Source organism: Martes martes, assembly GCF_963455335.1.
Source record: "Martes martes genome assembly, chromosome: 10".
Classification (NCBI taxonomy): Eukaryota; Metazoa; Chordata; class Mammalia; order Carnivora; family Mustelidae; genus Martes; species Martes martes.
In genome coordinates, this window is record NC_137898.1 from 43,943,952 (window position 1) to 43,970,249 (window position 26,298).

Genomic DNA, 26,298 nt, shown 5'->3' on the forward strand with positions numbered 1-26,298 from the left:
GGTGCAGAATGACTGGGGGCTCCATTCCAGGATCCCAGGATCGTAACCTGAGCCAAAGGCAGATGCTTAAACCGACTGAGCCACCCAGGGGCCCTGAAAAGGAAAAGCTTTTAAAATCTAATTAGAAAAAGAAGACATAGTGTCTTGCACGCAGTAGTTGCTCGATAAACGTGTATTAGACAAATGCATACAAAAAGTTGTATCTGGTAAGTGGATACCCTGTGGTGGTTAGAAAAAAGGCAGAGGTTTTAGAGCCTGGGGGCATGAGTTGGAGTCTCTGCTCTGCTGCTTCCTCGGGTCTTTCCTCATCGGTCCGGTGTGGTGATGATATCCATGCACATCAGAGGGTGGTTAGAAGGTTAAAGAGAATTCATGTCAAGTTCCTCAGACACAGCTGGCAGTCAGTAAGTGAGAGTATGGCCTGAACAAGCGAACAAGAAGTAGTCCAAGAACTGGCTTCAGGAACCCCCTGCTCTAGGGCACTTTGTGTCATTCTCCTGATCCCCGGCGTTTAGGGTAAAGCACACACCCGGCACACAGTGGGTCTTCGACAGCACCGTGCCGTGCAGAGGCGCACAGTGCCCACAGGTGCCTGCCCGATGAGGAACACACACCAGTTGCTCTAGTCCAGAGCCTTCCTTCTACCCTCTTGACTCAGCCCTGGCTCACCACCTTCCTGGCACTCCTCCGCACACGTCGGCCATAGCCTCCTGGTTCTGTCCCTCTTAGCTCTGTTCCAGTGGTCCCAGAAGAATGGGTCACAGACTTGGACAAGACCACCTTGTCTTGTCACAGCTGAACGCTGCCTTCATTTAAGGGGAGTCCGAGCCCCGTCTTGGAGAGTCTTTCCTGACTGTGCGCAGCTCAGGGCTTCCTCACCCACCTCCCAGCCTGAGGCCTTTCTCACCCTCTTTCTCAGACGTGGGTTAAAGAGAAAGCCAAGACTACAGCGGCGTGTAGAGATTCACACTGTACCGCCCCAGGGGGTGGAATTTGGGGCTTTGACCCACCGGTTCCCCTGGGATCGAGGCGCTAATGAAACAGCTCCTGACCCCGACCTTTGAGTCCCAGCCATTGACGTCAGCAAACTTGAAATGATGTAACTTGACTCTCCCCCTGGGGGGGAAGCGGGGGACTGAAGGGGCCTGGAGAGGTGAAGGAGTGGCCAGGAGGCTGACTAGTGGACAGAAGTCAGGGCCAAGGCAGTCTAGACCAGGCCAGGCCAGGGTGGAGTGGCCCCTAACACTGGAGGCACGGAAGACGGCCGGGGACTTCTGGTGGGTGGCATGTGCTATCTGAGTGAATGGCCCAAATCCTTTCTAAAGGCAGTTATCCGGCACTATAGCCACCATCAGGTAAGACAGTGGGCTTCTTCCGGACTGGGGAGCTGACCCTGGCATGGCCACTCTAGATCCTAGAGACATGGCCATGAGGGTGAGCAGCAACACTGCTGTCATGGGGGTGTGTCACTGTCATGGGGGGGCAGGTGTGTGCATATGAAGGTGTGTGCCCCGAGGGATGAGGGTCACACATCCGGATGTGCAGAGGCACTCTCGTGGCCCCATTGGGGTGATCCTTGTGTGGCTGATGGGGTCAGAGGACCAGCCTGGCCCCCGGCTGCCCTCCTTTTGCAGCCCAGCCCTGTCGGGATGCTGGGGAGTGGCAGTGGCCTCCCTCTCCCTGGGGTCTGCTGTGGGCGTGCTGGGCCTCGGTCTAGAACTCTGCCCTTGGGTTTTCTAGGTGGATTTTCTGATTGAAAATGATGCAGAGAAGGACTATCTTTATGACGTGCTGCGGATGTATCACCAGTAAGTGGGCAGGGTCCAACACCTGTGGGCCCCCCCAGGGACCTCTGTCTATAGGGAGCCCTTGGGTGGGTTGTTCTGAGACAGGGGAATCTCCCCTTCCCATTCTGGGGAGCTCTGGGAGGGAGGCAGATGCTCCATGCTCCTGGGAATCGAACGGACACATCCTTCACTTGCCTCAGCAAATATTCACTCCAATACTCAGCGTGTGGCTCTTTGCTAGGAGCTGAGGGTACACCAGGGAACAAGTCAGCCTGGCTGCTGCCCTCAGGTTGCTTGTAATCCAATGAGGGAGGCTGTCAAGAGAGCTTGAAAAGAATATGATTGCTGAGATGGAACCATAAATGCCAGAGGGCCCCAGACACACGTCCGTGGTCATTCACCTGCTTCTTTATTCATTCAGCCACATTCTAAGCTCCTGCCACTTGCTGGGCACCATGCGGAATCTGGAGATGAATAAGATCTACGTTCTTTCTTCCAGTAACTCGTGGCCTAGTGGGGGGAGTATACAGACTCTACAAACACAAAGAACTCTAATAGAAGTTGCAGGAAGATAACTGCTAAGGTGAAGTAAAAGCCAGATGGGAAGAAAGGAATCTTGCTTCTAATCATGGGGGGAGGGGGAGATGACCAAGAAGGCATGAGCTACGTTTTGAAGGACAAGAAGGGTGTGGACAGGAGGAAATATCAGAGGACATTCCAGGCGGAGAGATCAATTATGACTACAATTATGACTACTGGGCTTTTTTGTGCAGAGACACAGAAGCACAGGGGGCAAATGGGAAATGACAGGTGATCTGGGGGAGCAGAACTCAAGGCACACAGGACCAGCCACGGGCCTGGAGCAGCTCCACAGAGACAGGTCATGGAGGCCCTGAGCCTGCTGAGGAGAAAGGGTGGTGGCCTCCGGGCCATGGGGAGCCATTGAAGGGTTTTGAGAAGGAGAGTGACTTACACTTAGAAAATATGAGACGAACATGACCAGGTTGGTGGCAGCTGGAGAAGGGCAGGCCAGAGATGCTGAGGGTCTGAACGGGGCAAGGAGGAGTCATATGAGAAATACTATGAGGGCAGACTTGACAGAGCTTAGCTGTGGAGCAGAAGTGGGGTCATCAGCATCTCCTATGAAGTTTCCTGGCTGGAGAGATCCTGGGCTTCAGAAGTAGGCAGAGCTGAGTTTGAGTCCTGGTTGAGTTCATCTGTAGAATGGGTTAACAATCCCTACCTCACCAGTTTCCCTGCGACATTTATTGGGAAACAATGAGGCTCTTACGAAGTACCTGGCCCAGAGTTAGGGCCTCTGGGCTTTTCAGGAGCATTCTATCCATTTCCAGGGCCTGGACCCAGTGGGTGGGGACCCAGCCTGGGACTGCTGCCTCTGGGAACCCTTGGGTGTCAGAGGCCATGGCCATGGGTGGAGTTCCAGGTGTTCCCGGTGTCTCTGCAGAACCATGGATGTGGCCGTGCTCGTGGGGGACCTGAAGCTGGTCATCAATGAACCTAGCCGCCTGCCACTGTTTGACGCCATCAGGCCCCTGATCCCTCTGAAACACCAGGTGGAGTACGACCAGCTGACACCCCGGCGCTCCAGGTACAGAGGGCGCTGCCAGGCTGGAGGAAGGGGTGGGAAAGGTCACCTGGTTGAACGGGGTCACTCACTCATGAGTGGGTCAGTGGTGGCCGTCAGGCCGGCACTGGGCCCTCACTGACTTCTCCTGCGGCAGGAAGCTGAAGGAGGTGCGCCTGGACCGTCTGCACCCCGAAGGCCTCGGCCTCAGCGTTCGTGGGGGCCTCGAGTTTGGCTGCGGGCTCTTCATCTCCCACCTCATCAAAGGCGGTCAGGCAGACAGTGTCGGGCTCCAGGTGAGTGAGCAGAATCCAGTGGAATGGGGGGGTCAGGGCCTCAGGCTTCCTGTCTCCCGACAGAACGTGGTCCCCTTGCCTTTCTGGGACTCTGGGGGAGGAAGAGGCTGGCACATCCTGACAGATTTTCCTCAGGCCCATAGACATCAGGCTGCAGGCAACTGCCTATTTTCTTCAGTCACCCTGGGAGCCTGGCTGCTGCATTTAACATCCCCTCCCCTACTCCCCAAAGGAGGAGTGTAGTTACATCCTGGCACCTGGAGCTTTGGACAGGTAGCCTTTAACTGGAAGGGAAAAAGAATTCCCAGTGTAGTGTGGTGTTTAAGAGCATAGATCCTCAGAGCCAGACTCTCCTGGCTTTTCTGTTCATGAGCTATGGGACTGTGATGATCTGACTAAACCCCATGCCTCAGTTTCCTCATCTGTAAAATGGGGATAATGATAACACTCCTACCTCATCAGGTTATCATGAAAAATAAGTGAATTCATACTATAAAGTACTTATAAAAGTGCCCAGCACACGGTACTATGTGTTTGTTAAGTAAGCAGAGAGGGAAATTAACACCTATATTGTGCCGGGCGACATGCTCACTACCAGTTCTCACTGTATCGTCTCCATCTTAGGGAGTTAATAGAGCCTCAGAGACTTGATTAGAGTTGGAGCCAGTAAGTGGCAGAGTCAGGATCTGAACCCAGGTCTCCTGACTGCCAAGCCCAGGGATCTCTCTTGAGCACCCCAGGTGCCTCTCCCTTCAGGTCCCACACCTCCGTGTCTGAGCAGAGATGGGCCAACCTCCAGATCTCGCTCCTGCTGGAGCCCAGAGCTGTGTTCTTATGTGTCCAGATAGAAGAAGCCCTCCCAGCCCCTCCCAGAACTGCCAGCATGTTTGTTATCAGGCTGCCAAGAGAGGGGCTTCAGGGGGCTTGAAGCCTGGTTCAGACCCCGTGGAGGGGGAGGTGGGAAGTGGAAGCTGACAGACATCGCTTTGTTCTAAATCCCTGTCTCACGGCTCGCCAGTAGCAGCTGAAATTTCAGCCACTTCATTACCCCTCTCCTGTGGGGCACATTTTCCAGCCCAGAAACACAGCCAGAGAAAAGACATAATGAGCTCCTCTCTTGGCATCGCCTGAGGCCCTCCTTTTTTTCCAGGGCGAGCTCTCTTGCTAGGACAAGCATTTCTCAATGATGCCTCATGATTGGGGACATCGGGGCATTTTTGCCTTCCCACCTGTTTCTCAGGCTTATAAATTATCTTCTCTTTCTTGGGCTGACGGGCTCATCTGTCCTTTGTGCTCCTGTCCCTCAGATCGTCATTTCATTGTGGCCTTTGCACAAAGGGCCTTTTGCAGGGCTCCATGCTGGAGCGAGAGTGAGAGGAAAGCTGATAGTGTAGCCTGAGCCAGGGGCTGTGTGGGAATCATTCTGACTGGGGTCCCCAACAGGTTCCCTTTAGGAACAAGACAGGAAACCTCACTCAGAGGAACTTGGGGAAAATGTCCACCTCCATTCACCTGTCTGGGGTTCATGTTTCTGGGAAGATCTCGTGCCTGAGATCTGAAGACAAGAGAAAATTCTGGAAGGCAGGGGAGAGACATGTTCAGACACATCCCGGCTGGACTGAAGGTCTGCTGATTTGACCTGTTCGGTCCACCTACAGGATTATGTTGGGTTTTTTTCTCAGGTGTGTCCTGTCTGAAGGTAGGCCGTCTGCTCGGCATAATGTTCTCTATCATCCAGGGCTAGAGAACGATTCTGTGTTCCTGGGTTGTCCCAGCCATAAAATGTGCAGAGTAATCTCTGCTTTTCCTATGGGACTTGAGGTCACCTGTGACAGGTGGCAAGAATCCAGAGAGGACAGGATGCTGGGATTTGCAGCCAGGCTTGGCCAGGTGCCCTTCCCCTCTGCTTCCAGATGCCCAAGAGACACGCTTGTTGTCAGTAGGGGAGACCTGACTTCAGATCCCAGCAATTCTGATTACTAACCAGGTGACCTCGAGCAAACCACTTGCATTCTCTGAGCCTCAGTTTCCTCATCTGATTAACAGAAACCGAGTTGCTATAAAAAATAGGTGTAAGGGGCGCCTGGGTGGCTCAGTTGGTTAAGTGTCTGCCTTCAGCTCAGGTCATGATCTCAGGGTCCTGGGATGGAGTCCTAAGTTAGGCTTCCTGCTCAGCGGGGATTCTGCCTCTCCCTCTCCCCTCCCTCTGTGCTCTTTCTGTCTCAAATAAATAAATAAAATCTTAAAAAAAAAAAAAAAAGTGGATTCGAGGAGGTAGCCCAGCTGCTCTCCTCGCATGAGGTGTCCCCAGAAACCTAGAGAGTTCTTTAGCGAGCCCCCCTCCCTCTGGCACCTTTTTCGAGTTCCTTGCCACTGTCATCAGGTCCCTGAGAAGATTGGGGTCTGTGTTGAGGTGTGCAAAGGAAGCATTCAGATGGTACTGAGTAGGTCGTATTGAGAAGTACTGAGAAGGTTACACTGTGGGGATGTTGTAGACTGTGGGAGTTGGCCTAACCAGACCCCTCACAGGCTGTGTGCCCGCCCAGCACCCAGACCCCACAGAGTCAAGTTGTGTCCCCCACATGTACCAACAGGTCCCAAAGTGACAGCATATGTGGTGTGAGTGAAGCCGCCAGCTGGCTTGGGCTGACCTCAGGCTGGAGAAGAGGGACACCCAAGAGCCCATCCCTATTTTGCAGCTAATGGCCGTGTGACCTTACACAAAACATCACCTCCCTGGGCCTCAGCTTCAGCTGATGTCTGAGGGTTCTTCTAGCCCCGCAGCTATGAAGTGAGGAGCTTCAGGATTGATCCCGAGAGCCAGGATGCTTGGAGGGGCCCCCAGCAGTGTCCAGCAGGCGATGAGCTCACCACAGATCTGTGTCCAGGCTGACCCTGCAGGCCCGCGAGCCCCTGTCTCTCCCAACCTAATGAGGCCTGAAGTCCTGCGAAGAGGGCGGGAGTATTTAGGGCTCCGGCTGGACGACTGATAGCAGTAGCGACCGTTTGATGCCTGACTCTATGCCAGGGGCTGGCCGACTTAACACAGACATACTTACTTAATTCTTGCAGCAACCAGAGCCTTTCCTCAGTTTACAGATGAGAGGAATTGAGGCCCAGAAATTTCAAGGGACTTGCCCAAGGTCCTTTTTCCTCTTCTGGGCACAGCATCCTTAGGCATTCTGAATGCGCCAGCGTTGGCATATCGTTGTAGGCTTTTCTATAGTACAGCCTCGAGCAAAACGAGGTTGTCCTGAACCCCTGCTAACTGCACCATCCAGGTGCCCTAACACCCCCTGTTCTTAGGAGGTTGTCTAAAATTTAAAAACACATCAGCAGGGCCGATGGTGGTTCCACATGTGCTAAGTGTGTTTGTGACAGGATCAAGCGTGCTTTCCTTATTGAAGAGCAGAAGATCGTGGTGAAAGTGTTGAAAGCACAAGCACAGAGTCAGAAAGCTAAATAAAAAATGAAGATATTTTTGAGTAATAAAAATTTTTTTTAAAAAGAATTGCTAGAAGAGAATCAGCTAGAAGCAGGGGTTTGAATACAGGTTATCTGATGCCAAAGCCTTGTGTTTATTCAGCAGTCTTTCTTACTCCCAGCATGGGAATTCAGAGGTCAGGCCTGTGGCAGACTTACAATGTCCCCTGAGCATCCATAGAGTGGGAAGAAGTCGTGTGTTTGTCAGTGATGTGAACTTGAGTCAGGAATCATGGAAGTTCCCCACCCTGACTCAGTTATGGTGTTTCAGTGATTAACAAGGTCAGGAGAGCCTTCTCCTTGGGGTGGGGTGGGACAAAGGCCAAGGAAGAGCTGCTTGAATCTAGGTGAAGGGTTGTCCTTTTCGTGGGATCCAGAGCCTAATGGTGACCCAGTGGGGCAAAGGGGGCACTGGACTTAGGGGACAGAATCCCAAGTTCTAGTCTCAGCTCTGTTACCCACCCTCTGTGCCTCTCACCTCCCCCGTTGGATCTCCCATCTGCCAAATGGGCCAGAAAGACTGCTTGGACATGTCGCTACCATGGGACCCCCTCAGGCTGATGGAGAGTGGCTTGGTTGTAACAAGGTACTAGGGAGCATGCCAAGATTTCTTCTGAGGGAAGGCATGGTCATCGTCCCTTTTCTGGGAGAGCAGGCCTAGAGCCTCTGGGGGCAAGCCTGTCTTGCTGCCGGATGCCCCCTCAACCCGGTGCTCATTCCCTCTGTCTGTGGCCAAGGTAGGGGATGAGATTGTGCGGGTCAATGGCTACTCCATCTCCTCCTGCACCCACGAGGAGGTCATCAACCTCATCCGCACCAAGAAGACTGTGTCCATCAAAGTGAGACGTGAGTGAGGCCAGAGGGCATGGGGCGCTGATGGAGGCATGGGCTAGGGTGGGGTCGGCAACGGGGTCCCCAGCTCCTGGGAGAGGAAGGGAGGGCAGAGGAGCCGTCTTAACCCCCCTGCCTTTCTCCCACAGACATCGGCCTGATTCCTGTGAAGAGGTGAGTAGGACCCGCCTCTGTAGACAGACCCTTCCCTGCGGGCTCAGGGGCCTGGCACTGGCTGCACGGTCTGGCGTCGACCAGGCTGGCACTGCTCCCGGGCCAGCGGTAGCTGGAGGCTCCCAACGGGCAGATCTGGATTTGGAGCCTAGCTCCTCCAACATCTCTAATAACTGCTCTGCTCCTTTCCCTGTCCCCAGCTCCCCAGATGAACCCCTCAAATGGCAGTACGTGGATCAGTTTGTGTCGGAATCTGGGGTAAGGGCCAGGATACCTGCGATGCGGTCTGGATGGGGTTGTCTTCAAGGAGGAGCAGCCGGTCCCACAGGGAGGGCTTGCCCCAGAGATGTGCGTCCAGGGGCTTCCGACGGGCCCTCAGGGCATCCAGAATGTCCCTGCGGGTGGTGGGCCTTCAACCAGGCCCAGCTGGGGCAGACATACCCCCCAGGGACATAATGGTGAGCAGTCTCATGCGGGGGGAACAGCAGTGCTTGCTCTAAAGGGCTTTATGAAATCAGGAGGCCACTTACACACATGTGGACGCCCAGTGACCCTTATCCCATCCTTCCTCCAGGGTGGGCGAAGCAGCCTGGCCTTCCCCGGCAGTCGTGAAAACAAGGAGAAGAAGGTCTTCATCAGCCTAGTAGGATCCCGGGGCCTTGGCTGCAGGTGGGTGGCTGGCATGCCCTGAGGCTCACTCATGGCCAGGAGACCCCAGGAGACCCCTAACACCTCTCCCCTTTCTCACCGCTGCTTCTGAGGAGATGCTACTTCTCGGTGCCTGTTTTCTTCCCTGAGGTTCACAGCAGCCCTGTACGTCCAGAGGGACAGCTCTAACAGGCCCATTGTACAGACGACAAAACTGAGGCCCAAAGGCAGAGCCATGTTCCTTCAGTGGGCCCTCAAGTCACTGCAAAAGGAACCTGTCCAGCCTGACATCTCTGTCATAGTTCCTGTGTCATTTATTATCTTGTGGTCTTCCTTAAGTGGCATCCAGGGAATTGCAAACAGGCCTCAGGCCATGTGGGGTGTTCTTATTAAGCACACAGGTGCTACAGTTACAGATCTATGTTCCCGCCCCCGCTCCGCCACCTAGGAGCTCTAGAAACTCGGGCTAGTCACTTAGCCACTCTGAGCCTAGTTTCCCCCTCTGTAAATTGGGGTTAAGAATACCCACAAAACCAGTTGTTGTGAGGAGGGTTGAGATGGCAAAAGTAGGCTCAGTGCCTAGTAGGCGGTAAGGAGCCGCCAAACATTAGCAACCATTATGTGAGGTTTTTGTATTATTTCCATTCATTCATTTTTATTCAATACTTTTTTGCCAAGATAGGTGATTAAAAAAAAAAAGTCCCTCCTCCCTAAGAGATTACACTGTAGAATACAGTGAACATGGAGACCAGCCACTGGAGAGTTACAGCAGAGAGTGGCAAGGACTCTGATGGAGCTGTGTTCTGCGTCAGAGATAGGCACATAGGTCTCCCATCCCAGGCTCTTTCTAATCAACTGGTGGTGGCTGCCTGGAGTATGGCATTTGACCCTTGAATAACATAGGGATCAGGGGCGCTGACCCCCAGCACCATCCAAAATCCAGACATAACTTTTGACTCCCCCCAAATTTTATCTACTAATGGCCTACTGTTGTCCGGGAGGTCTTACCGATCACATAAACGGTTGCTTAACATGTACTTTGTGTTTTACATATTATATACTATATTCTTACAGTAAAGGAAACTAGGGAAAAGAGACTGTTGTTAAGAAAATCGTAAGGAAAAAAAAATGCTTTTACAGCACTGTACTGTAAGAAATCCACATATAAGTGGACCCATGTAGTTCTAACCCAGGTTGTTCAAGAGTCCACTGTGCTTTGAAAAGAACTCTAAGGCTGTATCTAAGTTTAGTGGGAAAGAGTGCTGCAATTGATTAGTGACGTCTGCCACAGATGTGGGAGGGGAAAATGACGTACAAATGCCATCCTTGGTGGAGGTATATTGGGAGTACTGAGGAGGGAGGAACTAGCTGAGGCTTGGGCTAGAGTAAGGAGTTTGGTGAGAACCTTGTAGAAGAGATAGCATTTGAGTCTTAAGGAATGACTAGGAAAGTGCTAGAAAGAGAAAAGAAACAGTGTGTGCCATATATTGGGTGAGGGATTGCGCAGCGGGGAATGACAAATAGTTTTTTGTGGCTGTTGCCTCAGGAAAATGAGGCCGGACAGGTAAACAACAGAGCACCATGGGTAACTGAGCCTCATGGGTGACCTGGGTCCTGAGGGGCCAGAGCACTGGACATGCGGGAAGAGGGGACAGGGCACTGGGAATGAACAATGCTGCAGGGATGAGCAGCACCTCATCTGCATTTCCCATCTCTTCCGCAGCATTTCCAGTGGGCCTGTCCAGAAACCTGGCATCTTTATCAGCAATGTGAAGCCTGGCTCCCTGTCTGCCGAGGTGGGGTTGGAGGTGAGCGACCCTGGCATGGCCCCAGTGGGGGGACGGGTCAGACGATGATTGCAGAGCAACAGAAACACAGGCCTTCCCACACAGCCCTCTCTTAGCAGCCACTGGCCGATGACTCCTACCCACCCCCATGGGAAGCTCACATTCAACCTTTCTACAGTCTTCTCCAGCTCTGAGAGCCTTTGGTCCTGAGCTTGGAAATGTAGTAATAATAACTGACATTCACTGAGTGTTTAATAGGTAGGACATTGTCCTAAGACCTTTTAAATTTATACAAATTTATAAGAACTCTAGGGACACCTGGGTGGTTCAGTCAGTTAAGCATCTGCTTTTGACTCAGGTCAGGATCCTGGGGTCCTGGGATCCTTGCTGCTCAGTAGGGCGTCTGTTTCTCCCTCTCCACCTGCCCCTTCCCCTGACTCATTCTCTCTCTGCCCCAAAATAAATAAATAAATAAAATCTTTTTAAAAAATATAATTTACAAGAACTCTGAGAATTAGGTACTGTCATTATCTTCATTTTACAGGTGGAGAAACAGAGACCTGCAGAAAGTGTGTGCTTTTTCCACGATCATGTACCTAGGGTGATAGGGCTGGGATTGAAACCTAGGTGGTCTGGTGCCAGAGCCAGAACCCTTTCTCTCTACTTTGGACAAGTTACTCCTTTTTCTGTGCTTCAGTTTCCTCTAGGGAAATATCCTTCCTTCTAGAGTCATTGTGTGGATTAAATGAATTAATACATATGCTTCAGGCTGTGCCTGGCATGTAGTAAGGGATTGACAAATGTTAGCTATTATACAAATTATTACTATGGCTCAGCATAGCCTCTGCTATATGAGAAACCCAAAGGCTCCTATGTCTACAAACTGAGTTTTTAAAGTGAATGTCATAAATTAAGCCAAAGGAATGAATCTCTAAGGGTATAATATTTGACAGTTAATAAAAGAGATATGAAGTGGAGGTATCCTGGGAGCTTTCTAACTGCTGTATTCATCAGGAAGAATTGAGGTGCTGCCACTTCTGACCCTGGCCACAAGGGGAAGCCCTTCCTGTGGATGAGTGGGTTTACAGGTAGTGCAAACATGCTGATCCCTCTCCATTTCTCCACCAGACAGGGGACCAGATTGTCGAAGTCAATGGCATCGACTTCTCCAACTTGGACCACAAGGAGGTGAGATGCGGGGTCTTGGGTCGCTGGCCATTATCATGTCTGCTGTTCGCTTCTCTTCTCCCTCGCCCTGCCACGGGGTCTGAGACTGTCTGTGCTCCCTGGAGGCCTCAACTGCTCTGGTCTGTCGGGCTTCAGCCAGCTGTCCTCTTGTCCCCTGACCAGGCCGTGAACGTACTGAAGAGTAGCCGCAGCCTGACCATCTCCATCGTAGCTGGAGCTGTAAGTCCAGAATGCCCTGGTAGGAGGCCCCTAACCCCTGACCTCCAGCCCCAGCCATTCAGACCCCTGATCTCGGCCACAGCCTCCTGAAAAAGGCCAGAGGGTCTCCATTCCTGAAGCTCTGACAGAGCGGAGGGAGAGATCTCTGCCCAGCCAGGAGAAGCTTGCTCAGAGACGACAAGGAGCCACAGTGCCTGACACGGGGGCCACGGTGATAAGAAAACAACCTGCATCCTGGTCCCCGGGGCTGTGGCAGTGGATGCCCAGGTTCCCCGGGAGACTGAGCCGGGGGCCTCTCTTCACTCCCCGAGGGCCGGGAGCTGTTCCTGACAGACCGGGAGCGGCTGGAGGAGGCCCGGCAGCGCGAGCTGCAGCGGCAGGAGCTTCTCATGCAGAAGCGGCTGGCGATGGAGTCCAACAAGATCCTCCAGGAGCAGCAGGAGATGGAGCGACAGTGAGTGGAGTGTGGCCAGCCAGGCCTCCCCTACCCACCCCCTACCCGATGTGTCCTGGGCCACCTTCATCCTGCCTTCATCACATGGGCTCAGGGGTGATCGGTGCATCCACCCCTTGTCTCCAGACCACCAAGCTCTTCCCTTGTAGCTGAGGAGAGCCTCTGACTTCCAAAACCCAGGGGTGCGGAAAATGAGGATACTACTAGCAGTAGCTAACATTTGTTGAGTATCAGTTGTGGGGCTGGCATTGTATCGGGGCCAGTAGTTATGTTTTACTTAATTCCCACAATAGCTCTGGAAGATATGAGGTATTAACCCATTTCACAGGTGAGGAGACTGAGTGGTCTTATAACTCAGAGAGGTTAAGCCACTTGTGAACCAAGTCACATGCAGCCAAGCTGGGTGGGATTCACAGCTGTCTGTGGTAAGAAGGCCCACTCTTCCCGGGGTTGGTTGAGATGATAAACTGAGATAATAAATGTGGTGAGCCATTCACACACACACATCAAGACCTACTGTCAAAATCCAAATCCGGATACATCCTAGGAGTATAAAAAGAATTTGGGAAAGGAAGGTGGACAAGATCGTCATCTCTTCCCCATCACAGAATTAGCCTAGAGAACCGGCTCTGGAAATACCTTTATCCGTTGGCCTGGCCTTGACCAGCAGCCCTGACTATATGGGGTCTGGGGCCCTCCTCCTGGACAACCTCGCTCCAGCCAGGCCCTGCCTATCCTCAGTCACTTTATCTAAGTGTTCGCAGGTTGACACGGAGTCTGGCCTCCTGCGATCAGCCTCCCATCCCTGGCAGCGCAGAGTCTCGGCTCAGCAGTGCCAGACAGAACCACACCAGAGCCCAGGGCCCAGATTTTCTTGGACCTGCTCCCCGGGCATCCAAATATGGTCCAGGCATCCTTGGAAGGGAGCCTGGAAGAAAAATTTTAAACCTTTCTCAAATCAGGAATTAGCTACAAGAAGAGTGAACTTCTCTCGCATGGGCTCCAACATGCCAATGTGAACTTGTGTTTCAGAAGGAAAAAGGAAATTGCCCAGAAGGCAGCAGAGGAGAATGAAAGATACCGGAAGGAGATGGAACAGTGAGTGCCCGGGTCCACGTGTCTGCACACACCTGTCTGTGTCAGGATTGTGGCTGGCCAGAGGCCACCTCCAGGCCTAGTTTTCCTGGCCCTCTTGTCCCCTGATGGATCCTCCTTTATTTGTAGCCATTCTGTAGACCTAGGAAAGCCTGTCATGTTGGGGTAACTAGAACACGGTCCTATAATCCCCAGGCTGGCGTTCCCACTCACTGTAGAATACAAGAACCAGGGCCTGTGTTTTCTTCACCACAACTGGAGCCGCATGGCCTCTCCCAGGCTGTGTAGGGTTTCCCGATAGGCAGACGGGGAGCCTGCAAAAGTCCTGACCCCAGTCACAGGCATGGGGATCTTATTTCAGGATTATAGAAGAGGAGGAGAAGTTCAAGAAGCAGTGGGAAGAAGACTGGGGTTCAAAGGAGCAGCTGCTCTCACCTAAAACCATCACCGCCGAAATGCACCCAGTACCCCTTCGCAAGCCTAAGTGTATGTATCACATGCCGGGGGAGGGGCTTCCTTCTGGGGCCGGGGGTTTGGGGAGTCTCTAGACAGAGATGCAGGTCTTCCTCCATTTACCACCACCTCCCCAGGTGAAGAGCCCATGGCTCCCTGGGCTGCATTTTCTTCATGGAGGGGCAGCCTTGTGCCAGGGCCCCGGGATGGGAGGGATCTGTCTGTCCCATTGTCCCCGGGACCGGGCTCTCCCCCACAACAGAGACTCAGACAGGTGGATGGCTCCCCATGCCCTGGGGCTGCTGACGAGGGAGCGGAGAGCTGTGGCAAAAGCAAGCAGCTCATGGGATCATCTCGGTTTGCTGGGGGACATGTCGACATCCTACCTGGTTGTGAGTCAGAGCTGGGTGCAACGGCAGCCAGAAAGAGGGGAAGTGCTCATGCTGGAGAAGACACTGGGATTCTAAGGCTGATGGGTAACTGTGGGGAGAGCTTACCTAAATTAGGCGCCCCTTCCACCTGCATCCCCGTGTGTGCACTAGGGTCACCCCCCTTCAAGGATGGAGCTGGGAAGAGGACTGAGACCCCTCTTAGACCCACACTCTGGCCATCCTGGGGCCTCAGCTCCCTCTGCCCTTCGCACCTCCTTTTTTCATTGGTCCTGGGTTCTTACCTCCAATTTCAGGGCGGGCCTCCACCACCTGCTCCCTGGTCCACCTGCCAACCCCAGCTGCCAGGATGTCTCTTCATGGGGCAGCTCACACCCCCAGGCCAAAGTGGGGGCTCACACTCCATGCTGCTCCAGTGGGCTGGTAGTTGGGGGCCATAGCATCCACGAGTCCAAGATTCCAGACTGAGCCTTACTCTCACTTTATGTGACAAAGACCCAATTCTACCGCAGCTGATTATGCTCAGCTGACCTGGGAACCTCTAGAGATGGGGTGAACTTATACCTAAGAACCAAGATTCCTCATCTCTGCTGTGTTGCAACCATTTGGGATCTTGCAATGGGGTCTGGACAACTCTGGCCCCAACTTTGGAGCCTACCTGAGCCCTAGAAGGACATCATCTTCCCAACACAGTCAACGAAAGAGGTTGGGCAGGGCATCTGGATGGTTCCATTTCACCCCTCCCCAGTTCGGGGCAGACATCTGCTAGCACATTCCTTCCTGGCTGTAGGGCAGGGTATCATCTCCCGCTCCTCTCCGAAGGACAAAGCAAGCTCTCATAAGCCTCCCCCAACGACAGTTGGTATTAGTCGAGGATGTGGCCAGAGCTAAATTCCTGGTGAATAGTCTGTTTTAGTCAGGGAGCTAATTTGCTCTTATGAGTGAAACAGGAGCTTCAGGAGGAGAGAAATCGATTTTAATTGCTTCTCATGAAAGTAATCCCAGTCAGTTTAGTACCTTTCTAGAAATTGGGTCTTGGCTTCAGAGCAAAACACACCCTCTCAGGAACTATAAAAAATAAAAACCCTTTCTCTAGCTAGCTATTCATTTAGTGCTCTTAAACCAAATCCATCTTCTTGAATAAAAGGAGCACGAATTCCCTTTGCTTGAAGGTATAAATGTCTTCTAAGGGAATGCACGAAGCATGGGATTGATGTCCCGAGCCTGCCTGCCTGAGCTGGCAGCTGCTGCTTCCGTCCAACTCTATATGCACCAGCAATTCCATCTCATTTGGGAATGTCAGGATTGCAGGAAGGCCTCCAAGCCAGCTCAGCCCCTGCCTCTCTCCCCATCCCTGGGAGGCCAGAACTGTCCCTGTTACCCTGGGCCAGCAGGGACCAGGCCTCCGCTGCCTCCTCCTGGGCCACTCTTCAGCGCTGGGGCCCAGTTAGCCAATAGGTTATACCTGACTTGGGGGTTTGTGCCTGGGAGGGGTGGACCATACATTTTTGAACAGACAGGAAAGAGTGGGGAGCATCTCTTGCCTGGAAAAGGAAGCCGCTCATCCTAATTATGTTGGTGGGACTGGCTGCTTCTCTCACCAACACCTGTCCCAGGAGCATGGCCTGCCTCCCCATGACTGACCCAGCAGAGCCCCAGCATTCTTCTGAGCTGGGACAGATTGTCAAGAGACCCCCAGAAGAGCTTTCTTTAGCCCCAGCAAAAGGGAGGGGGATTATTAAGGTTCCCAGAGTTGGAAGGACCCTTGGGAGATGAAGAGATTTAAATAAGATATTACTAGGGTTTTCTCTCCATCAAGGACCCTAACCGTTAGCCTCCACCCCCAACACGCCCCATGGTTTAGAAGTTCAGGTTTTTCCTATCACACCATTAATTAGTCATTTGTTTTCCTATTGTTTTATTAAGTAGTCATTCTTGTTTGTAAGAAAGCATCAATGTTCCACCGTTGAGTAAACATAAACTGGGTCAAAAGCAAAGGAACTTAACTTATAGCCTTTTCATAGATGAATGGGCAAGTTCTTCTAATTAAGATTTGAAATATTAATAAGCAGCTCACAGCAGACTCATATACTCCCTTCCACAGTCCTAGGGAGGCCAATGGATGATCTGCTATTCTCCACACAATGTCAAAATTCATGTCTTAATAACCACACGTCTCCCCTTTACTCATTGGCATCTCCTCACCTACTCTGGATCCCCAACCCTGCCCACATAGCTCTGACATCCTCTGGGGACACAGAGTTCCCAAGGTGGTGAGAAGCAGCCAGGAGGACCTGTTCTTCCATTGTAAGCTCTTGGCACCAAATGTGTTTAATACTCAGATATTCCCATCCTCCGTCCCTCACTTCCCAAGCGTCAGCGGAATGCTCTGCAAAAGGTTTCTCACTTGGCTGTCAGATCAGAGGCCCCTGTCGTTACTCCATTTTGAGACAGGAAAACTAAAGCTACTGAGGTTGAAAACACTCCATGCACCCTCCCAGAGCAAAGCAGTTTGGTCTGGGCCTCCGAACCCCGTTCCTGCCCCTGACCTCACTATTCCTGGAGAGGAGGGTGTCGTAGGTCATCAGGCTCCTGGGAACCACCTCCAGCCTCTTGGTCTCCCAAGCCCCTCTCGGTTCACCAGCTTCCTCCTCTCTTCCCGGGTAGCTGATCAGGGAGTGGAGCCCGAGCTTGAGCCAGCAGAAGACCCGGATGGAGGCACAGAGGAGCAGGGAGAGCAGGTTTGCCGCCCCCGCTTCGCTCCTGGCCTTGCTGCTCTGCTTGCCCTGCCCACCGCCTCCTGCTAGCTGTACAGACACCCAGCCCTAAGGAGCTGGTGGGGACCACGGGTGGGTGCAAAGCTCCTGCAAGGCCGGCTTAGTCCAAGAACGGCATGCAAGACCCGAGGACAGGACTGGTGACTGGGCTGGAACATCTGCTGGTGCACACCAGAACAACAGAAAGAGGGGTTCAGATATTTAAGCACTGCCCAAGCCCAGGTCCTTCCTTTGATGCTCTGGCCTCTCCCTCAGGACTCCCTAGATATCCCCAAGATCCAGCAGGTAAGGGGTTAGAGCTTGATCCAGCAGAAGGCTTTCCACATCCTGTTCTAGAACTCTAGCTGGTCAGGGTGGGTAATTATCTAAGGGATTGCTGCTGGCCCAGGGAGCTTGAGGTTCAAGGTGTTTCCCTGTCCTGCTGTTGCCTGGGAGAGCAAGCAGCTGGTGCCCTGGTGATCTGGCTTTTCTGGGGGCGGATCTGCCCACTGCCGCCTGAGCTGCCTTTCCCAGAGGCGACCCCGGTCTTTGCCTTCTCTCTCAGCATCGACGGTGGAGCATGTGGGCTGCACCATGAGACAAGGCAGTGTTGTTCCATGTGACAGAAGTTCTAGGCAGAGCCCCAAGCTCGCCTTTGTCTCGAGCCATTCCTTGGCGGGAGGGAGGAGCCGTCAGTAGCGGCCCCCTTTCTCTTTCAGCAAGGCTCTGTGTTCGCACACTGCAGCTGTGATTTGGGCAAGCTCGTCCCCCCACAAGGGCTGTTTCTGGTTTTCTGGCACTGACTTCTGAAGCCAGTGTCCCGGGGAGAAGCAGGTTGGCGGGGCCCTCGGGAATCGGAGCCTGTCTCGGGCCAGCGTGGGGGCCTGCTTGGTGACCCAGGTGAGGCAGGGTGAGTCAGCCCAAGGAGCGGTTCTGCTGCTGTTGGGTCTGCCTGAGATCCCGACCCTGGGCTGCTGCCCGGGGATGACCTAGCCAAGCAGAACCGTGGCTCATCTCTTTGTTCTCTGTGTTCTCGTAGCCTTTGGGTGGTTTTATCGTTACGATGGCAAATTCCCGACCATCCGCAAGGTAGGACGCGAGATTGGGTGCTGTGCCGTTTGCCATTGGGTTTGCTGTGGGGTTTGGCCTTTCCAAACCTTGTTTTTGTTTTTTGTTTTTCCTGTGAACTCTAACCCGTGTGAGCCTGACCGTTCACTTGGAGGGCTGACCCTGTCCATGCGTCCCCATCAGGCTGACATCAAATGCCAGGGAGTGTCACAGAAGCATTGTGGGGGTGAGGGGGGAGATTCGGGGCGCGAGACCCGCCCGAGTACCATCTGGCACCGCCTGGGTCAGCATCAGCCCCAGAAGGCACAGGGCCGGGGTAGGGCCACAACAGGAAGCTTCTACTTTGTTCCTCTGTCAATGAGAAACAGAGGCCAAGACCAGAAGCCCCAGGCAGACAGTGGCAGATCAGGTTGGGTATACACAGCACAGGTTACCAGAACAGCCGTGCCAGACAGAGATCGGCTGCCAGGCAGGGAGCCGCCGCGTTGTTGAGATGAGCCACACCAATCCCAACACTCTCCTGGAAGCATCCACATGTGCCAGAATAATGCATTTTTCTGGTCCCTGGGCCTTGAATTTTCTCTCTAAATCTTATTACCACATCTCCAGGCCCCATAAAAGTCTCATCCTTTTTCTCTCTAAATCACTTTGACATTTGATTATGAAACTGCTGCTGTTAATGTCTGTAGATTGGATATTTGAGATGACCTGGCATTTGGAAGTCAGGCATCAGCATAAATCTGGGTGAACTCATTTAGGCATTAGCGCTCGACGGGGTCTTTCTCAAGGCATGTCGGTTCCGCCGGAAACCAGAGCGGGGACAGCTGGGTGACCTTGATGATATGTAGCTTCTCCCTGCCTGTAAAATGGGAATACCTGATGTTCAGGAAACTTCTCCCCCCTTCCTCCAACACAATGCTGTTGAAATAATAGATGGCAATATTATTCCTGACAGAAGTTGACATCTTTACCTAGGAACACAAATCATGACCCATATGGCACTGAATCAACTCAGGACACAGTACCACGGGGCATTCCTTTCCACATTGCTGTGGTCTCAGGAAGGACCCAGTCTCAGAAGACCATCTTTTTCATCCTACAGCCTGACTCTTAGGCTTAGGATGTCTCATTGGGTTGGATTTCTAATTCTTCTCCATGCGCTCTCTCTATTAGAACTCACCTAGAGAAGACGGTGCATGCGTGCACACACATATACATGCACACAGACAGGATTTTACTGGAAAAAATAATTAAAAGGAGATGGATAGGTAAAATCCTTTCCAGGTACAAATAACCAGCCAAATGTAAGAGAATGAGCATTTCCTCCACATACACACACACCTCTCGCAGGAAATCATGTCACTTGGAAATTGCTATTGGTAGAGGAGACCCATTTTCCTCTCTTCATTAGTTCAGTATAACTGAACAGCTGGTATTTTCGTTTTCATTTCATTTCTAAAAGCGAGAAAGCTTGCTTCCAGGTAGAAGCCAGAGTACTTCCACCCCCAATCTGCCTTCCAGAAGGATTATTTGCCATGAATTTAACTGACAGCTAAAAGGACAACAGAATCACATCCCTCATGATGGCTCTGAAAATCCTTTGTCACTTTCTCAAAAGCCCATGACACACCTTGTGTCCCAGCAGCTAGAACACCGAGTCCCCAGGTAATATACGTGGCTATCTACAGCCGTGATCGTCCATGCACAAAATTGCCCTGATTTGAGGAGATAAAGATTCCATGTCTTATTCCTAACCTGGCAGTAAGTCCCTCTTGCGTTCAAGGTCCCCAGGCTAATTCTGCGTCAGTGCCTGAAGGACCCATGGTTCTAAGCTTTTCACTAGGATTCCTGAGTAAATCATGCAAACCAGCCCTACTTGCGGGAGCCCACTGTCCCACAAGGGAAGTGGATTCCCATGCCAATGAGTAACCCTCATACTGGGCGCTGGTACGAGGTCAGCAGACAATGCTATGGGACAGTTTAACCTCCTGCATCAGGAAACAGGTGCTGCTTTCTTGGAAATGGGTCAGAAACTGTCACATCTGCCTGCCCCATCCAGGAGCCCTGGCTCTAAAATCTTGGTACTGATAGCTTTTGTTGTTGTTGTTGTTGTTGGCGGGGGGGTGTTTTATTTTGTTTAATCAACAGAACGGCCATTCCTATCATGGTGGTCCCTGTGGGAAGTCAAGCCCTTATTCTAGCAGCTGCCATTAGGCAGAATGTTCTTGGCTCCTCTTGGGGGAATTATTATCCAATCTATGATATGATGGCAGCGTTCATCTATCATCTGAGCCAAGAGTCTATTGAACATGGTAGGCAAGGAACCAGGCAGGACTCTGAGGCAATGAGAATCATTTTCTCAAGCAGTTCATAGAATTCTCTGGGGGTGGACCTCTATCCCCAAGACGGAGGACCACCTCCAAAGCATATTACCTGTGCATGGAATTGGGGGTTGTCTTTAGGAGGGGAGGCAGGATGACTCAGTAAGGGGTCCATAACTACACCCCCAAGCCTCTCCAGCTGTGGACAAAGTTTTATGGCCGGGACTGAGAAACTCAGTTCCTCGTTCCAGGCCTTTGATGCTGGGATGATTCAGGAATTCTGAGAGAAGACCCCAGGAAGGCTTCTCGGGCATGGGGGTGAGCTCCGTGAACAGGCAGATTTCTTCTTCCCCACAGAAATACCCCAGAATGCTGACACTCTCTGCTGTCCCCTCTCCTGAGTGCGAACTCTGTCCTCTGTGCTGTGTGTGATGGGGCTGGTGCTCTCTCTGGCCGTGCCCCCAGGGGCTGCCAGCTTCCATGGGCACAGGGGAAACTGTAGGACCTAGAAGACTCCGGTGCAGCTTCTGGCACCACCACTGACTAGATGTTTGACACTGGTCAAGGGGCTTCACCTCTCTGGGCCCTGGCTCCCTCATCAAGAGAGTGGGGATCATCCCTACATATGAGATAATCAACATAAATCCATAAGTGAGCGTTAATTTTCTTCCTTCCTTACCCCTTGGCTTCCTTTCAACCCCATGGGAGAAGCAGCCAGGAAAGCAGGTTTTATGGGTCCAATTCCAGCAGGAAAAATAAGGAGTCTGTTTGCTTTACATCTCCTATCCCAAATCCTCTTGAACCCTACAATCAGTAGAAAGCAGTTAGGGCGTCCTCTTTCCCACCCTCCTTTCCCAGTCCTGTAGTTTCTGGCTAATCCTCAGTTCAGGGGCCTAGTTCAGAGACCTCTATAGGATTACATGGTCTGCAGCTTAAGCATCAGAGCAAAATCTGTTGTCCCTGGCTCTGGGCTCCCAGGTCTGAGGCTGGCTCCCACCTCTTACAGCTTAGGACAGAGGATCTCTGCAAATGAGTCTTGCCAGCTCTCCCAGATTTTCCATAGACTCTCCCAGGATGCATCTCTGTTGCCTAAACATGAGACACATTTCTCTCCGGATGATGGAGAAGGCATGCGCCCAGATACTAGGACATAAATACAATGTATTTTATTTATATCATGCTCTCATGTTTCTCCTTTGTAGACATTATTTTATTGGCTCTGATGGCAAGTCCGTGGGGCAGGTATTTCTTCTGTATTGGAGATGAGGTGAATCAGGCCCAGAGAGGTTAAAGAACTTAGCCAGGGTCACACAGCTAGCTAGTGAACGAGCAAGCCAGTTCTTCTGGCTGGCACAGGGCCTGGGTCTCCCACCCCACAGTGGGTCGCAGCAGTTTGCCTGCCCTAAACATGAGGTCCAGTGCCGAGGGCAGAGGGGCAGAGCTGGGGGATGGGCCCAGCACAGGGTGGTTTTGTGGTGTTGTCTGTGAACTGAGCGCCCTGTTTACCGTGCTGTGCCAGCATTGACACGACCGTGTAACCCTTGTCATGTAAACACTGCCATGTCTGCTCAGAAAGGAAAGGATAAGAAGAAAGCCAAGTACGACAGCCTGCAGGAGTTGAGAAAGAATAAGAAGGAATTAGAGTTTGAGCAAAAACTTTACAAAGAGAAAGAGGAAATGCTGGAAAAGGAAAAACAACTGAAGATCAACCGTCTGGCCCAGGAGGTATGTGTCCTACTCAGAGGCCTGGTGAGCGTCCCAGAAGTCAGTCTCGTTGTTCCCCACTAAGCTCCTAGGGAACCAGCTGGAGTTGTTTTCTTCAGGTGGAGTCCAGGGATGGAAGGGGCCCTTCCCTTCTGCTCAGTCTGGAACGTGGGTTCATCCCACCTGCACAGGATCATGGAGACTAACATCTGGCTTAGGTATATGTTTAGAACAGAGACTGGACTCCTTGCTCAGGCATGGGTCTGAGGCTAGCCTCTCTGCCCAGATGTCACACAGATGGCTAGAGACATGAGTCTGTCCCCTCCATCCCAGCCCCACCAGAGTACCAGCCCAAGGCTAGGCCTGTCCAGCCTAGGTGCGGCTATGAGATCTCTCTCCCTATGTAGGGTATGACCCCAAGGCTAACCTCTCTGCCTAGATTGTAGAACTAAAGTTAGCCTTCCATCCACCTATCATCAGGTCCAAGTCAGTTTGGAAACTCTACCCAGATTATGAGTCCAAGACCAGATTTCCCCAACTTGCCTTGGCTCTGAGAGTACGGTTCTGAGGCTAAACCCCCTTTGTGCAGTGGTGGCTAAGGCTATTCCCCAATGAGTGTGAGGCTGCTTCCATCAACATAGGATATACCCAGGGGCTCCTGGGTGGCTCAGTCGATTAAGTGTCTGCTTTGGCTCAGGTCATGATCTTGGAATCACAGGATCAAACCCCAAGTTGGGCTCCTGCTCAGTGGGGAGTCTGCTTCTCCCACTGCCCCTCCCCTCCATTTGTGCGTGCTCGTTCATGCTCTCTCACTCTTTCTTTCAAATAAATAAAAAAAAAAAATAGATTGTATCTGAGGGCAGACCTTTTCAGCCTGGAAATGTATCTAAGGCTGTCCCCTTCAAGACATGACAAAAGCAATCATCCAGCATGAATAATTCCTATTTCCTAGGTGAGTTGGGTGACCCTAACTCCCTAGCTATTGGAGATGTTATTCGTTCTGTTTCTCTTTAATACTTCCATGAATCAGAACGCCAAGCTGATTAGATTACAAACCAGAGTAATCCTGGAAAATGTGAAGTGCATTAGGTCTGGCATTAGGAATGAGTAAGCTACAAAATTAAAAATAAAATCGAACTTGTACTTATGAGGACAAGGCAGCCTAGAGGGCTGGAAAAAGAGCAAAGTAACTTTTGGAATGTGCTTGGAACTTATAAAAGGGCCATTCTTGGAGAATCAGATGAACCTCAGAGTTCATGGGGACCCTGGGAGCCTATCCCAGCTAGTTCCCCACAAGGCATGAGGCCCTCCTTTGAATTAGCCTACAAGTGCCATTAGTGCACCTGATTCCTCCACACCCTCTCCCTCGTCATTTCCGCCTTTTCTGGGGCCAGCTGAGACAAGCTGGGGTCTTTGTCTGAAAGAGTGGACACACCCAACAGTAGTTTCTAAGGAAGTGCTTCTCTGCTACTGACTTGAGCGTGCCACCCACGTGTGACTCAGTGTGCCCTTTGTCCTCTCCTTTTCACACTGTCCTTGGGTCCTAGGTATCTGAGACCGAGCGGGAAGACCTTGAGGAATCGGAAAAGATTCAGTATTGGGTGGAAAGGCTCTGTCAGACGCGCCTTGAGCAGATTTCCTCTGCTGATAATGAGATTTCGGAGGTAACAGAGTCCTAATTTCCACAGACGCCCTCCTGCTGCCTTCAGAATGACCCACTCTGGGGACAGCGGGAGGCAGGATAGCCACCGGCAAGCCTCAGTGTCCAGGGCCGCCCTTACCAGCCCACTCTGCCTTGGTCTCTTGAGGAGGGGGACAGATCTGTATTTCTGGGCTCCTCTCCAGAGTGACCACTAAGTCCTAGCTCATCTGAGATGGTCTCTGTTAGACGTGTTGTCCTGTAGTCATTGCTAAGAGTGCCCCTCTCACTATCAAGTCTGTTCCAGTTTAGATGATAAACTGTATGATTACCTCACTTATCACCCACATGTGGCATAACTTGTCCCGCATTTGGGCACTCCCTCCTAGCCTTGACGTGGGCTCACCTGAGCACCTAGGTGACAGAGAAGTCATACCCCCATGATTCTGGTTTGTGGGCGGTGGGTCTCCAGCACCGAAAGAAACAGAAAAGCATTATACTCAATGTATTGCGAAGGGGAGCCTTAGCCAGACAATTATAGATTTCCCTTGCAACCCCCCAGATGACCACGGGGCCACCGCCTCCCCCGCCTTCTGTGTCTCCCCTGGTCCCACCCCTGAGACGTTTCGCAGGCGGGCTGCACCTCCACACCACTGACCTGGATGACATCCCCTTGGACATGTTCTACTATCCCCCCAAGACTCCCTCCGCCTTACCTGTGATGCCCCACCCTCCACCCTCCACCCCATCCCCCAAGGTCCCTGCACCCCCAGTCCTTCCGTCATCAGGCCACGTGTGTGCCTCATCTTCACCCTGGGTGCAACGCACTCCACCCCCCATTCCCATCCCTCCCCCACCATCTGTTCCCACCCAAGACCTGACTCCTACCCGCCCGCTACCCTCGGCACTGGAAGAGGCACTGGGCAACCACCCCTTCCGTGCTGGGGACACAGGAAATCCCACAGAGGACTGGGAGGCAAAGAACCACAGTGGGAAGCCCACTAACTCCCCTGTTCCTGAACGGAGCTTCCCACCCACCCCAAAGGTACCGTCCCTGTTCTGCATGCAGTGCTGGGAAGCAGAAAGTGTGGGCAGGGCTGCTGTGTTTCCCCCAAACTCCGCTGCTCTCGCGAGTGGAGACTGGAAGAAACATCACTCCAGCCCATTTTCCAGGAATGAGCTCCCAATCTGCACGTTGTGGTCTCCCTGCATGTGTGTGGTTTCTACTGATTTTGAAGTACTATCCTGCATGGTGAATTGCCTGGGATTCTGGGGATGAGCCACTGCGTATCCATGTCTGTTGGTTTCTCTTTGTTCCTCTTGGCTAGTACGGGCTGGTAACATTCTGTACGGTACTTGCAAGGCTGTGTTACTGAATAGCCAGAGCTCTATGTCACAGCCAGTCACTTCTGGATATAAGCTCAGAAAACCGGGGATATGGGAAAAGGATCCCCAGGTTAACAGGGGGAAAAGAGGGGAGGCAAAGCGGTGAAGCAGTATTAAGCTGTGTAAATGAAGTGATGACTCTGTCTGGTGCAGGGTTTGGACATTACAGTGCATTTTCTATGGAGTTAGCCAATTCCGCTGGCTTGGAGTATAACACCCAGAAGTTTCTGGCCAACTTCCAGCTATAGAAAAAATGAAGACAAAGAGTTCCTAGAAATCTCCAAATTTACTATAAAAAGACTAGGGTTTTTTTTTTTTTTCCTCCCCCTTGGATGTCAGGAGGCTGAACAGTGATCTTTCTCAAAAAAGACATATTTCTTATAATTGTTCTTAATCCAAAGACAATTTTGGAAGAGGCAATCCCCAAGGAAGATATGGAGCTTTGATCCTATGAGGGGACAAATAAATTATTCCTCTGTTGCAGTAGCCGTGGGCAGTCAGGCTTGAGTCAGAGTTAAAGCAGCTCATGTCAGCTAAGGGTAGGAGGTCTGAGAGAGGGCAGTCAGTAGAACCTGATCAGTCGTTTTTATTAATCTTCTCTGCATGGATTTGAGGCCCAGCATGAAGAACAGAATAAGCATTTCAGAGCATTCGGGAGAGCTTGGGGGAAGGTGGGAATAAAGAAAGTGCCAGGTGCCCATTAGGCTGAAGCTTCTGGCAGGGGCCTCTCAGGGGGCTCCTCGACCTCTGATGGGTCCTGAGCCTTGCAGCTCTGACAGTCAGACGTCTGTATGTTCCAGGAATGTCTTGTCTCAGAACCCAGCCAGGAGTGGGTTTACAGGGGGCTGAGTTAGCCTGACATAGAGGTCAGGCCCCCCTGTCAGGATGGGCAGCAGCTTTTCCTTGACAAATGTGATTCAGAAGCACTGATTGAGCACCAGCCTTGTGTCTCTGTGTGAGGGGGGAGAGACGGGCAGTGCTGCAGGGGACAGCGAGTAAATTGGCACACCCGTGCTTTCCTAGACTTTGCCGTCT

At 52.1% G+C, this 26,298-nt stretch overlaps 1 protein-coding gene across 3 annotated transcripts in view; it reads left to right on the forward strand.

Annotated features, from left to right (window-relative positions):
* USH1C (USH1 protein network component harmonin) overlaps positions 1-26,298 on the forward strand; it is a 46,013-nt gene that overhangs the window by 5,707 nt on the left and 14,008 nt on the right. For 2 of the 3 annotated variants that reach the window (XM_080816435.1, XM_080816437.1), the window contains exons 2-15: positions 1,741-1,808; positions 3,253-3,396; positions 3,530-3,668; positions 7,889-7,997; positions 8,132-8,156; positions 8,357-8,414; positions 8,731-8,825; positions 10,528-10,612; positions 11,720-11,779; positions 11,942-11,998; positions 12,310-12,452; positions 13,485-13,550; positions 13,909-14,033; positions 17,057-17,130. In XM_080816435.1, the coding sequence (XP_080672561.1) occupies positions 1,741-1,808; positions 3,253-3,396; positions 3,530-3,668; positions 7,889-7,997; positions 8,132-8,156; positions 8,357-8,414; positions 8,731-8,825; positions 10,528-10,612; positions 11,720-11,779; positions 11,942-11,998; positions 12,310-12,452; positions 13,485-13,550; positions 13,909-14,033; positions 17,057-17,130 (1,248 nt within the window). Of the gene's footprint in view, positions 1-1,129; positions 1,356-1,740; positions 1,809-3,252; positions 3,397-3,529; positions 3,669-7,888; positions 7,998-8,131; positions 8,157-8,356; positions 8,415-8,730; positions 8,826-10,527; positions 10,613-11,719; positions 11,780-11,941; positions 11,999-12,309; positions 12,453-13,484; positions 13,551-13,908; positions 14,034-17,056; positions 17,131-26,298 lie in introns of those variants that run through there. The other variant, XM_080816436.1, reaches the window with a different exon arrangement.